This window comes from Mustela putorius, unplaced genomic scaffold (assembly GCF_011764305.1).
Source record: "Mustela putorius furo isolate JIRA1106 unplaced genomic scaffold, ASM1176430v1.1 tig00537227_pilon_pilon_pilon, whole genome shotgun sequence".
Lineage (NCBI taxonomy): Eukaryota > Metazoa > Chordata > Mammalia > Carnivora > Mustelidae > Mustela > Mustela putorius.
This window is the reverse complement of record NW_025422368.1, coordinates 38,522,970-38,535,137: the sequence shown is the minus strand read 5'-3', so window position 1 is coordinate 38,535,137 and position 12,168 is coordinate 38,522,970. Positions and strand designations below refer to the sequence as shown.

The window sequence follows — 12,168 nt, the reverse complement described above, 5'->3', positions numbered from 1 at the left end:
ACCAGATCAAAAGGCCCATTGTGTCAGGTTACTCATGGTTCTGACCAGAGAATAATTTCCTTGGCAGCTTCCAAAGGGATTTAGTCTTTTATGGTCTAGTGAAATATACCAAAATTAAGTAACAGGACAACCACAACTTATTTTCCTCACAGAGTCACAGCTTCATGATTGGTATTCCTTGTATCTGTGAGAGAGGTAGAGGTGCTGGTACATACAGTGACAGGCAGTGGCATCTCCAGCAGAGCAATGGTGATGTAGGCAGAGAGCGTCAGTTCATCATCTACCCCACCCTGTAGAGAGCAGAAGCAGAGACACTCAAACACTCCAATAGTCATTAGGCAGGGCTGGATCATTCTATTCCCCCACCCTCTCTACTCCACACACTCTTCACTAGAAAGCATCTTTTCTTGCACAATCTTGTTGATTTTTCCCCATTCCCCTCCACTCTTAAATTCTTGAATCAACCTCAAATTTTTTCCCTCACTTTTAGTAATACATTGAGGTTTTTATGCACCCTATTTTATTATTCAGTAAAAAATGACTATTTTATTGTCAGATTTCAGAAGCTTTAGAGAGTACCATCCTTCATTAAAGATATGTCACCAGGACAAGAGGAATGAACAGGAGTGTCTTTGCCCCTCCCTGTCTCTGTTTTCAGGGACTAGAACAAAATGAACAGCATCCACCTTAATGGCGTTGTTTAGAAGTGATCCAGAGCGTTGGAAACAACCATTTTCTTTTTGTCTCTGTGAGATCCAGGTGAGGGCACTCGTGATGTGTGATAGCTCCACAAAAATGTGTGACTGGGCTTGGGCAAAGGACTTGAGCACAAATGCTGTGAGCCTGTCCAGTACAGGAGAGACAGACATGAGGACAATCTCACATTTAAAGCCCACTTTGGCAACTGCATTTAGACATTGGTCTTTGTCATCCACGGGAGGAAATTGTTGGGGAGAATTGGTTGGGGGAAGCGACACTTGTGCACTAAATACTCTTGTTTGTTCAGCAAGTATCTGGATTCCTTTTACAATCTCTACTTTATTGTTTTCCTCCAAATTGATGCTTTTCACTTTTTCTTTTTTTTCCTCTCACAAAATGTTTGCTGGAGATCCCAATCTTTTCTATCCCCCATGTTGCCATTTCCTGAATGATTTGAATAACATCACAGCCTCTTTCTCTCTTTTCCCTCTTCCTTTCCCTTAATGCACAGTATAGAACTTCTTCTACTACCATTTCACTTTATAACACCTTCTGCCTTCTATTTCCATTTCGGGGGAATCTTCATTTTACTGCTATTTACTGTGCTATCACAGCTGGCATGCCTTCATACACGAAATGATGCAATCACATAGTAGTGATGACAGACAGAAGGATTTTTTTGGACTTCTTTTAAATTTATTTTTTATTTATTTTCAGCATAACAGTATTCATTATTTTTGCACCACACCCAGTGCTCCATGCAAACTGTGCCCTCTCTAATACCCACCACCTGGTTCCCCCACTTCCCACCCCCCCGCCACTTTGAACCCCTCAGATTGTTTTTCAGAGTCCATAGTCTCTCATGGTTCACCTCCCCTCCAATTTCCCCCAATTCCCTTCTCCTCTCTTAGAGAAAGAGAGGAGAAGGGAGTTGGGGGTAATTGGAAGACATATGGATTTTTAAAGGATAACCCATTTCCATGAAAGAACTCCAGGTATCAGAGAATAATTATTTTTAGAATTTGAGAATAGAATGGATCTATAGCAAGCATATGAAAATAATGATCTTACCATGTATTTCCTTGACTTCTACCATAATGATCCCCAAAGGTGCTGTATGAACCATCACTGTGCTTATAATTCAACTGCCTTTGGTACCCTGAAGAGGAAGTTTTCATAGATTTATGAAATAGCAGAGACATTGGAGAAGTAATTAGATTTTTTCTTCAGAATGTGGTTGGGAATCATAGGAAAACGCCTATTTTGTTAAGATGTCTCCAAGGCTTGATATGCCATTGAATTTCCTGGTATTAGAGTGGGACATTTTATTGGTTGTCACAGCAACAGTGATTATTAAATCTTAACCAAAGGGATGCTGATTTGAGTTCCCTGAGAGACATATTTAGGGAATCAAGATTTCTCCTTTTGGGATTATTGCTTACCCCTGATGAGGTAACCGATGGCTTTGGACTTGATGGTCTCTGTCAGCTGTCGGGTCTCATTCAGATAGTTCAGAACATAGATGTTAGGGACAAAAAGGACCATATTTTGCTCTCCACAACCATACGGCATCCGGAGAAGATTCTGAAGATTTTTCATTGCAGAGCCCAATATGTCACCTGGGGAATGAAAGGCATTCAAAAAATTAGAGGAAGGGTGCCTGGGTGGCTCAGTCATTTAAGTGTCCACCTCTTAGTTTCTGCTTAGGTCCTGATCTATCTCAAGGGTGGTGGGATTGAGCCCCGCCTTGGGCTCTGTGCTTAGGGAGGAGTCTTCTCTTCCTCTGCCTCTGTTCCTCCACTGGCTTCCATGGTGGCTCTCTCTCTCTCAGATGAAGAAATAAACCTTTAAAAAAACCCAGAGGAACTCAGGGCTGGTTTCTACTGGGATAAGAAGATAGATTACTTGCTAAACAAGAGGTCAAATCATGTATGGAGAGTAATACAAGAAAGCATAAGAGGTGAAGATAAACAACGAACAGAAAGGACAGACAAAAGTGGGAAAAAAAAGTCGATGATTCCAGGACGGAAAAAACAATGGCTGGGCATATCTTTTCTGAAGAACCACATGCCTGGTAAAAACCAACTGTTTTCAAATCTATTAGGAAGCCTCACCACCTAGTCAGTCTCTGAAGATAAGGGCACAGAGAGATGACACTTTTGAGTATGTCAAGGTATAGAAATAAGCACAACATCTCTTTAACCCCCTTCCTGATGAAGATACAGTGTAATTCTTAGCTTAGCGCTCTTTCTCTCAACCCAGTGCTTACAGCCAAAGTCTTCACTAACCGTGGATGTTGAGGCTGCATGCACTAGAGTAATGAGATGGACAGTGGCTTGCCTTGGGCTGGGAGACTCACCCAAAACAGAAAACGTCGCCCTGGCAGATCCTTCAACCACATCTGAAGGAACTTTCAGTGACAACTTTTCAGATACACCAGTTTCTAAGGAAAGAAGACAAATATATATATATATATATATATATATATATATATATATATATATATGGGAAGGGAAAAAATGAGAGAAATATTCAAGTTTTTCTTTGAAATTTTTCCTCTTTGGATCAAATTTCAGCCTGTCATGTCTTTTGATCATTCTATACTTTCTTCGATGCAATCTGAGTTTCTCCTAAAGTCGTGATTCATTTCGCAGTGAAATTCATATTATGTGCTAAATTTTTACAGATTTCCTTATAGGCACATACCTTATGTTATACTTCTTTCTTGCCCTTCATTGTTTTTGTTAGTATTTATTATTACTGTTTTTTGAAAGTAACACTCATGTCATAAATATGTGTTAAGTGCATGCTATGTGACGGGTTCTGTTTTAAGTGCAGTGATAAAACAATTTTCAAAAAAATTCCCTGACGTCCCAGAGTTTTCATAATAATGGGAATAATAAGATACCAAATAAATATTTAGTATGATAGATGCTAGTAAGTTCTTAGAGAAAATTAAAGCAGAGTGTTTGTACGGGTGAGCTAGTAAGACAGCGCCAATCAGAAAGTGTAGGGTGAGGGAAGCGGGTTCCCCTCTTTGATAAAACAAAATAATAGGTGACTGGAGACTTTAAGTATGCCAAGGTGTAAGATTTGTAGGTATCTGGGAAAAGAGATCTACAGAAAGAAGGAACAAGAGCAAATAGAATCCAGAGATGAGAGCATGCTAGCTGTGTTACAAGACCAGACTAGGAGTCCTGTGTGGCCGGGGGAGGGTGAGTGAGGGAGAGAGTAATAGGATATGAAGTCTTGGTTAGCAAGGGTTGGAGGGGACATTGGAGACATAGCCCTTAACTTTCAGGGACATGGGAAACTCTTAGAAGGCTTGGACAGAGAGGCACATGATCTGAAACGTGCTTTAAATGATCCCTTTTGTTGCAGGGATGTAAGGAAAGATGACCAGGCGACCAGGTAGGAGGTTATTGAGATGATCTGAGAGAGAAAAGGCTAGAGTAGAAGTAGACATGGTGAGAAGTGGGAAGATTCTGGACATAATGTGAAGGTGGAGCCAACTAGATTTGAAAGTAGATTGGGTGTGGAGAGTAAGAGAAAGAACATACTAAAGGATGACTCCAAAGTTTTATTTCAAGCAGGTAGAATAATGGAATTTCCATCCTCTGAGATGGAGAAAATTGTAGGAGGTGTGGGTTTGTGGAGACCAACAGAAGAGCAGTTTTGAACATGCTAGGTTTGAGATGTCTATTTGTTTACAGGCCTGTAAGTGGAGATGATTAGTGGGCAACTGAATACACAAGTTTGAGTGAGGAAAGCTGTGTGGACCAAGTTGTTTATTTAAGCTCTGTGACTAAATGAGATTATCAAGGGATGCTTCTAGAGAGGGGAGATCTCACCCTGAGCATTGTGCTCAAGATGAGACTAGATGGTACAGAGTTGAATATTTTAAAGGTAATTTTTATGTGATTATATTAATGGTATTAGTAAAATATTGGTTTTCTACATACGTTAGTGACCTGAAGTTCTTCTTCAATAACTGACACAAGAAAATTAACCTTGAGTACCTTTAAACTATTAATGGAATAAAAATATTACTATTTATTAGATATTTTGCATGTAGATATTTTAATACTTTGAAAATTGTTTAAAAAGTAGTTTGAAAATATGGGAAAGAATCCTGTTCTATGGTGTTTGACTTTAGTTCTCCTTATCAGCCAGGATCTTCTAGGTCTTTTAATTTCTTTAAGCTGCCAGCAGAAGAGACTTCTGAATCAAATATCCTTAGATTTTCACACAGGAGATTACACTAATTTTTTTGTTTCCCCAGAGGAAAACCTACCCCGAAGAGCATTCTAAAACTATATACTTTGGCAAGTGGCTTAACACGGAAATTTTGTCTCTTTTTTACCTGCACAGAGGAGTGTGTTGAAAGTTTCTTCCTGTTCTATTCCTTCGGGCTTTATATTGGGAAAAAAGGTGAAAAAGAAGGTCAAACTGATTGTATAGGAAAAAAAATCAATCATTTTAAAGTAGAGGAGGAAACATTAGTAAGAAACTGAGTTGTAGATACATCCATATTTTTGGGAGTGAAATATCACCATGACAGACATATTAGACCATGCTGTATAATATAATAAGGCCTCTGAGACACAGAGAAAGTTTACCGGCATACCTCAACTAATAAGGGCTTGATTACGGTATCCTTCTGTCCAAGTTCTGGAACTCTTGGCACCTCCTTGCCGCACAACTCCTGAGACTGTAGGGCTTCCACAGTAGCTGTGAAATTCACCTTTCCTGAGGAGTAAGAGTCTTATGGAGTTAAACAGTGATTCTATATTGCATGGTTTGTCTTTAAGTTTCTCCTACACTACATATATTGCACTATATATATATATATATATTTTTTTTTTTTTTTTTCTTTCAAGGCATCACTGTTGAAGGAGGAGAAAAAGACATGTACCTGGTTCAGAGTGTGGAAAGCAAATCATTACAACATAAGAAGTAGGATCTGTCAACAGATTTACCACTTACCCAGTGACTTTGGGGTCACAGCCCAGGACATGGTTTCCTGCTTATTTCCACAGATACAGGGAGTGTCTTCATTCTTTTTCACTAAGTCGGCTGACTTGTCAGGGAAGGCTTCCAGCTGCACACTGACCTATCCCCATAACCATGCACAAGTTTGAGAAAGAACACAAGTAGAGGGACAATAACAGGTGCAAGGAGCTTCAAGGGACAATGGGAACTAACTGAGAGGCTTTGGGAAATTGTTCAAACAAGGTAAATCCTGTCCAGCACTTTGTAGTTTAGATGTTGCCAATAGGGAGCTAAAAAACTGACAAGAACTGAGATAATTCCCAGGATTTAGGATTGTGCCAGCACAACGAAGAGGTGTTTGCTTTAGTCAGAGTGGAAAAAAAAAATCAGGTGGAAATGAGGTCTGAATTTAGGAATACACAGGAAATATAAAGTCCCAAGTGAATATAACCTTACCACCTTGGGTCAACCAGTGAGCTTTGCCCTTAGCAACTATTCCATTGCCAAATGAGGTTATACCATTCTTCAGCTATGATTTGCTGGCACATTACCTAGGAGACCTGGATATTAAATGGCAACTGGGTGTCTCCCTTCCACTTTTGCTCTCCTCCAGAGAAGTGTCCTTACCCAAATGCAATGGGCCAAATAGTTGAACACGGTGGCTTTCAGCGTAAAGGCTTCTCCTCGCACCACAGAGTAGGGGAGAGTGAGTTCCAGGAAGAAGGGCTGGAACACTTGAAGAGAGATGACGGGGGAGAGGCCCAGCCCTGTGGTTCCAGACAAGCAGAGTGCGCTGGCCTTCCACTCCGTGATGGTGTCAGGGACCTTCACGGCCAACTCACTTCTACCTGATAAACTAGAGAAGGGAATAAGAGGAAGTCTTGGGAAACAATCTTTTATTTTTTTTTTATTTTTATTTTTTTTTTAGCACAGACACTAGCTGATAGTGTGCTAACCTAGTAACCCAGTATGGTTAACGCTAAACCTGATTACTAGGTTTGGCACTGCTAGCGAGGTCTCTGAAAGGTTTTCCTTTCCTTTTAGAGACAAGGGTAGTTTCCTACTTATCATGATTTTAGATATCTCAGGGCCAAATTAAAAAAAAATATTGCATGTTACATGGGGGGTTAAGGAGGTAGGAGAAGAATAAATGAAACAAGATGGGAGGGAGACAAACCATAAGTGACTCTTAATCTCACAAAACAAACTGAGGGTTGCTGAGGGGAGGGGAGTTGGGCAAAGGGGGGTGGGGTTATGGACATTGGGGAGGGTATGTGCTTTGGTGAGTGCTGTGAACTGTGCAAACCTGGCAATTCACAGACCTGTACCCCTGAGGATAAAAATATATTATATGTTTATAAAAAATTTTAAATAAAGTTTAAAAATTAAAAAAAAATTGCATCGTTGAGTTATGAGATCAATGAACTATGAACCTAAAAGTTTACCAGGAAGAAGTGGAACAGAACTGCAAGGCTCAGGAACACCAGAATCACAGAGGGTGAGCCACATCTTTTCCTCAACGAAATTCTGGGCAACACCCTACTTACCTGAGTGGAACCAAGTCCCAGATCCAGGTCTCAGGGAAATACTTCCGGACTGTCTCTTTCACTTCCACAACGGGAGAGTTCTCTCTCGGGAGCACTGGTCCTCCAGCACCACTTGCTAGAGGAAGGACTGTGGCAGGACAATATGAGGGTCCCCGTGTAAACCTCATTTTTATCATGAATTCCTTAGAGTTGCCTAGTTTCTCAAGTAAAATGAGGTCATTTGCTCAGGGAATGTTTATTATTGGAATGGCCTAATCTACCAGCTTGTGACTTTGTTCATTCATCTATTTGTCTTCTAGGCAAGTGAATCCTATCGCTTCTTCAAAGAGACTGGAGGTAAATGTATTTTTCTCTGGACGTGAAAGCAAATGTAGCTCTCTAGAAGCTGATTATTCAAGGGGCAAAGGGAAGACTAAAGAGTAATTTAACACACCAAATACTGTTTTGATGCTGAAAGGATAATCACATGTTCTCCATTGGCAGGGAGAATCAAAAAAGAAGAGTGAAGCTTTGCGCAGTGGCAGTATCGTAGCCAATGAGGTTTATCCGAGGCGCGATTATTGCTAATTGAAAAAAGAAGAGTGAATAGTAGCTACAGCAAGAGGATTTCAGAAATGTTTTTTGTTGTTCTTGTTTTTTTTTTTACAGTGGTTGAGATATGGACAGAAACTCTAGGATACAGTAAAGTATCTATTACAGACAGCAGAGACTCAATAAAGAACAGAAAATGAACTTCAGACTGGCTAGAGAAGACTTCACTGAAGTAGACTTTTAGATGATCCCTGGAGAAAGAGAAACAAAGGAGAATGGAGGAGGTATTTGATGGAAATGGCTCTATGAACACACATGCAGAGGTCAGAATTTTCCCTGCAGGGAAAATGGAGGAAGATGTCTAATTTAGGGCTGTGTTGAGTAAATAGTTGATGTATATAATGAAACACCATGAAGATTGGGACAAAAAATTAGATTTGTGAAGGTAGGAGTTAGGATGATTTAAAAAAAAAAAAGTGATATGGTGCGCCTGGGTGGCTCATGGGTTAAAGCCTCTGCCTTTGGCTCAGGTCATGATCCCAGGGTCCTGGGATGGAGCCCTGCATCAGGGTCTCTGCTCTGCAGGGTGCCTGCTTCCTCTGTCTCTCTGACTGCGTCTCTGCCTACTTGTGATCTCTGTCAAATAAATAAATAAAATCTTTAAAAAAATTTAATTAAAAAAAGGTGATACTCTAGAGATCAGAAGATAGAGATCACAGGTATAAATATATAAATAGAAATGTGATACATATATTACATATATAAAATAATATCATGGGATATGCTTTTTTAGAACATTAAAGCAGTAATTCTACAAATTCTGAAAATAGTAAATGTTTATGAGAACTAAGTGACATGATAAAAGTAATATTTAAGGGTGGTAATGCTTTTTGCAGTGTCCAGGACAGATTGAAATAGAGAAGGACTGGAGGCAAGAAGGTAATTTAGGATGGTTTTTAAGTCATTTCCTTCCTAAATAAGGAGGCACAAGACTAAGGTGGAAATGAAAAAGAAATGATGGATAGGTGACAGATACAAATGCAGAGTTTGCATAGAGCCTTAGAGAATATGTGGGAGAAGCATGCAAGGACTGGGCCTCTGGTGGTGGCGAAGAATTGGTTAAGCATTCAACTCTTGGTTTTCATTCTGCTCAGACTGTGATCTCAGGGTTGTGAGATCCAGCTGTGCTGGGCTCCAAGCTCAGCGGGGAGTCTGCTACTCCCTCCCCCAGAGCCCCTCCCCCTGTTCCAGTGAGACCTTTCCCTCTCTCTCTGTCTTGCAAATAAATAGAACTTTTTTTTTTTATATATATATATATATATAAAGGAATGTAATGATGGTACTCTGTTTTCAGGATCATTGTACGAATACATTTTCTCTTAGGACTGGAAAGAAAATACACCCTTGGTATTAAGAGGAATATGAAAATAATAGTGCTTTCAAATTATTTTTTTAAAAAACATACTATTCATGGAATCATAATTCTATTTTCTTCTTTTATGTTCGCACATATGCTCAGTAACTTTGAGGTTGTCACTCTGGTTTTAGATTGGAAGAAACTGAGCCTTTGGAAGTTTAAATGAGCCTGTGAATTTTCAAAGTTCCATATGCCCTACCACGCAGGAGTATGACGAGAACGTGTCCCGTTGCTCTCAGCACAGTGCTCTTTTTTCTGTACACAGAATTTTCTTTTTCTTTCTTTCTTTCTTTTTTTTTTTTGTATGCAGAATTTTCTTTCTGTTGAGGGAGTATTCTTAGTTACTCCCCTGTTGTCAATTAGAACATTATTCTTTGTCTTCTTAGGTAAATAATTCCTACTCTATTAAAGTATTTCTACTGTACTACAGTATGTGTTTATTTTTAAGAAATGCTTTACCCCAGCCCATTTCCCATTAAAAAGTAAGATTAGTAGATATCCAAACATGCAATGCGAAATTTCTCTAGGCCTGACAGCCATCAAAAAGATTACTGAGAATCTTTTCAACTTTCCCTCATTTGCAGATATACTTGAAACCCACAAGGAGACTTGTGGTATTTCTGCTGAAAGTTGGATTATTCTGTTTTGTCCAATACATCAAAACCTCTTTGTTTTGTTTTTTGTTTTTTCAAGAAGATGTGGTATACATACACAACGGAATACTATGCAGCCATCAAAAGAAATGAAATCTTGCTATTTGCGACAACATGGATGGAACTAGAGCGTATCATGTTTTTTGTTTTTTAAAGATTTTATTTATTTATTTGACAGACAGGGATCACAAGTAGGCAGAGAGGCAGGCAGAGAGAAAGGAGGAAGCAGGCTCCCCGCTGAGCAGAGAGCCCTATGCAGGGCTCAATCCCAGGACCCTGAGACCATGACCTGAGCTGAAAGCAGAGGCTTTAACCCACCGAGCCACCCAGGCGCCCCACCTCTTTGGTTTTTATAAAAGAATGTCACACAGACAATAAATGTCTGTAGGATCCTTCTCATTTTTCAGTCTCCCTTGCCATAAGGGAAGACGTGATATATGCCACTTCCACAGCTGGCCACAAAAGGTCATGTGGAAACCACTCCTTTCCCGTGGTAATGACCTTAAATGTCACATTGGAGATGGAGTCATAGGTGAAACAAGAATGGGTATCCCAGACTCATTGATTGGTAATGAGCTGCTCCGGACAGCCACTGGACTCAAAAAGCAGTTTTGTATGAGCAGAAAATAAAACTGTTATATGCTTGGACACTGAGATGTGGGGGTTTGTTTTACTGCAGTACAGTCTGTCTTACCCTGACCATGTAGGTGTTGAAACCACCCTGGATAAGAAGGATTCGAAATAGAAAGATTGCTGAAGGCTGGGACAAAAAGACAGTCAATTTTGAGATTTCAGAGAGAGAGAGAGAGAACAATAATTGCTTTAAAAATCAGATTTTTTGGTGGGAGGGCATGTGATTTGGGGGAAACTTACCAAGAAGTTGGTCTAGAGTCACAACATTTATATTCAGAAAAACATCATCCCCCCACCCCCCGCTGATTATCCTAGCAGGTAAGTAAATCTCATCCTTACCTTCTGGATAGGTCATAGGCATTCCTGGATACGGCAAGAACGACGGACAGAAATGCAGCTTGCGGATTCTTGAGTTGGTAAAAACATTTAATCCTGCGGACTGGACGAAAATTAATTATGAGAGCACATTGGCAAACCAATCTTGAGAGTGGAATATTATCTTACGTTTGGACCGTAGGGGCCAAGGGCAGTGTGCCCCAAGATATCCCACATGGCGTTTGATTATTTTGAGTTGAAGTTATTTGGGGGACAGCTGGTACAAGGACTCTTAGTCCCTTCTCTGTCCCTCTCACAGCAGGAAACACATCTCCCGTGAGAGGTGCACGCCCTGTACTAGGAATAATAAAAAAAAATCCTTATCACCAGAGATAGAAACTTTAAAGCCAAAAAAGCCCTGTTAGTTTTGTTTTCTAATCTGTGACCTCAAGCCAAATTCCACTCTCAATCCTCTGTTTTCCTTACCCTGCCAATTTCTCACAAATGGATTGTGTCTTTGTCTAAAAAGTGTAAAAGCCGGGGGCTTCTTCATTTCTTTAAGCCTCGGTTTTGTTATTGGACCTTCATGAACACATAATGACACTGTTTTTTGTCTTTTTTTAATCTCCAGTTAATCTGTCGCATGTAAATGTAATTCTTAGTTCAGAAGGAAGACTCTGAAGGAGGGTAGAGGAAGAATTTTTCTTTCCCTACACTATGACACTTTCATTATTTTATGCACGGAGCTCATCCTCATGAAAATTCTACACAATGGGGAACAGAGCTATTTTACAAATAGGAAAACAGAGTCATGGAAAGTCAAGTGCATCCAGTTAGCAAAGAGAAGTTGGGTTCAGAACCCATGACTCCTGATTCCTATTTCCGAATTTTGTGTGTTGTAAACTGATGCCCCTTTAACTATCTTTTGCATCCAAGAAGCTAAATAAACATGCTTGGATGTTTATCTTCCCTTTCTTTTCTGGCCCCAAACAAATATAAGGTAGGCAGATGGCTACAGGATAGTCTGACCCCTACAGTCCACCTGGTCCCAGTCATCTTTCTCTTCAATACTAGTCACAGGCAAATACTACTTGCTGTCTTTGCTCAGAGTACCGGCAAATTGTGGGACACTGAGGCACAGCTGTCCATGGTGGCGGCCACATGGAACATGGAGAAAGATGTCAGAAATACGTGTTTAAAGACTGTCGGAGGCAAGCCCCTGGCCAGGGCAGCCTCCGACATTGAAAGATGGCGCCTGGCTAGATGCCAGGTTAGGGTTGCCTCATGAGACTAAGCGGAATGCCCAAAGAGGATGTAAACAGCATTGGTTGCTAGTGAAGTTGTTCGTTTAGGTGCGCAGCCTGATTCGCTCCCTCCTGTG

The 12,168-nt window shown here is 40.3% G+C and overlaps 2 protein-coding genes and 1 pseudogene across 4 annotated transcripts in view; 2 read left to right on the top strand and 1 right to left on the bottom strand.

Moving 5' to 3' along the window:
• Nucleotides 1-12,168, top strand: part of KLRG1 (killer cell lectin like receptor G1) — a 371,299-nt gene that overhangs the window by 250,326 nt on the left and 108,805 nt on the right. The gene's annotated exons all lie outside the window — the stretch shown is intronic.
• The window catches only part of LOC101686874 (pregnancy zone protein), a 55,639-nt gene that overhangs the window by 12,941 nt on the left and 30,530 nt on the right, over nucleotides 1-12,168 (bottom strand). The window contains exons 17-28 of the mRNA XM_045073219.1: nucleotides 10,812-10,911; nucleotides 8,374-8,405; nucleotides 7,239-7,462; nucleotides 6,319-6,547; nucleotides 5,686-5,812; nucleotides 5,327-5,448; nucleotides 5,063-5,111; nucleotides 3,059-3,142; nucleotides 2,142-2,318; nucleotides 1,771-1,858; nucleotides 687-843; nucleotides 216-290 (exon numbers count right to left, since the gene is read on the bottom strand). Of these exons, the coding sequence (XP_044929154.1) occupies nucleotides 216-290; nucleotides 687-843; nucleotides 1,771-1,858; nucleotides 2,142-2,318; nucleotides 3,059-3,142; nucleotides 5,063-5,111; nucleotides 5,327-5,448; nucleotides 5,686-5,812; nucleotides 6,319-6,547; nucleotides 7,239-7,462; nucleotides 8,374-8,405; nucleotides 10,812-10,911 (1,464 nt within the window). The remainder of the gene's footprint in view (nucleotides 1-215; nucleotides 291-686; nucleotides 844-1,770; nucleotides 1,859-2,141; nucleotides 2,319-3,058; nucleotides 3,143-5,062; nucleotides 5,112-5,326; nucleotides 5,449-5,685; nucleotides 5,813-6,318; nucleotides 6,548-7,238; nucleotides 7,463-8,373; nucleotides 8,406-10,811; nucleotides 10,912-12,168) is intronic.
• LOC123390100 lies at nucleotides 7,745-7,908 on the top strand (annotated as a pseudogene).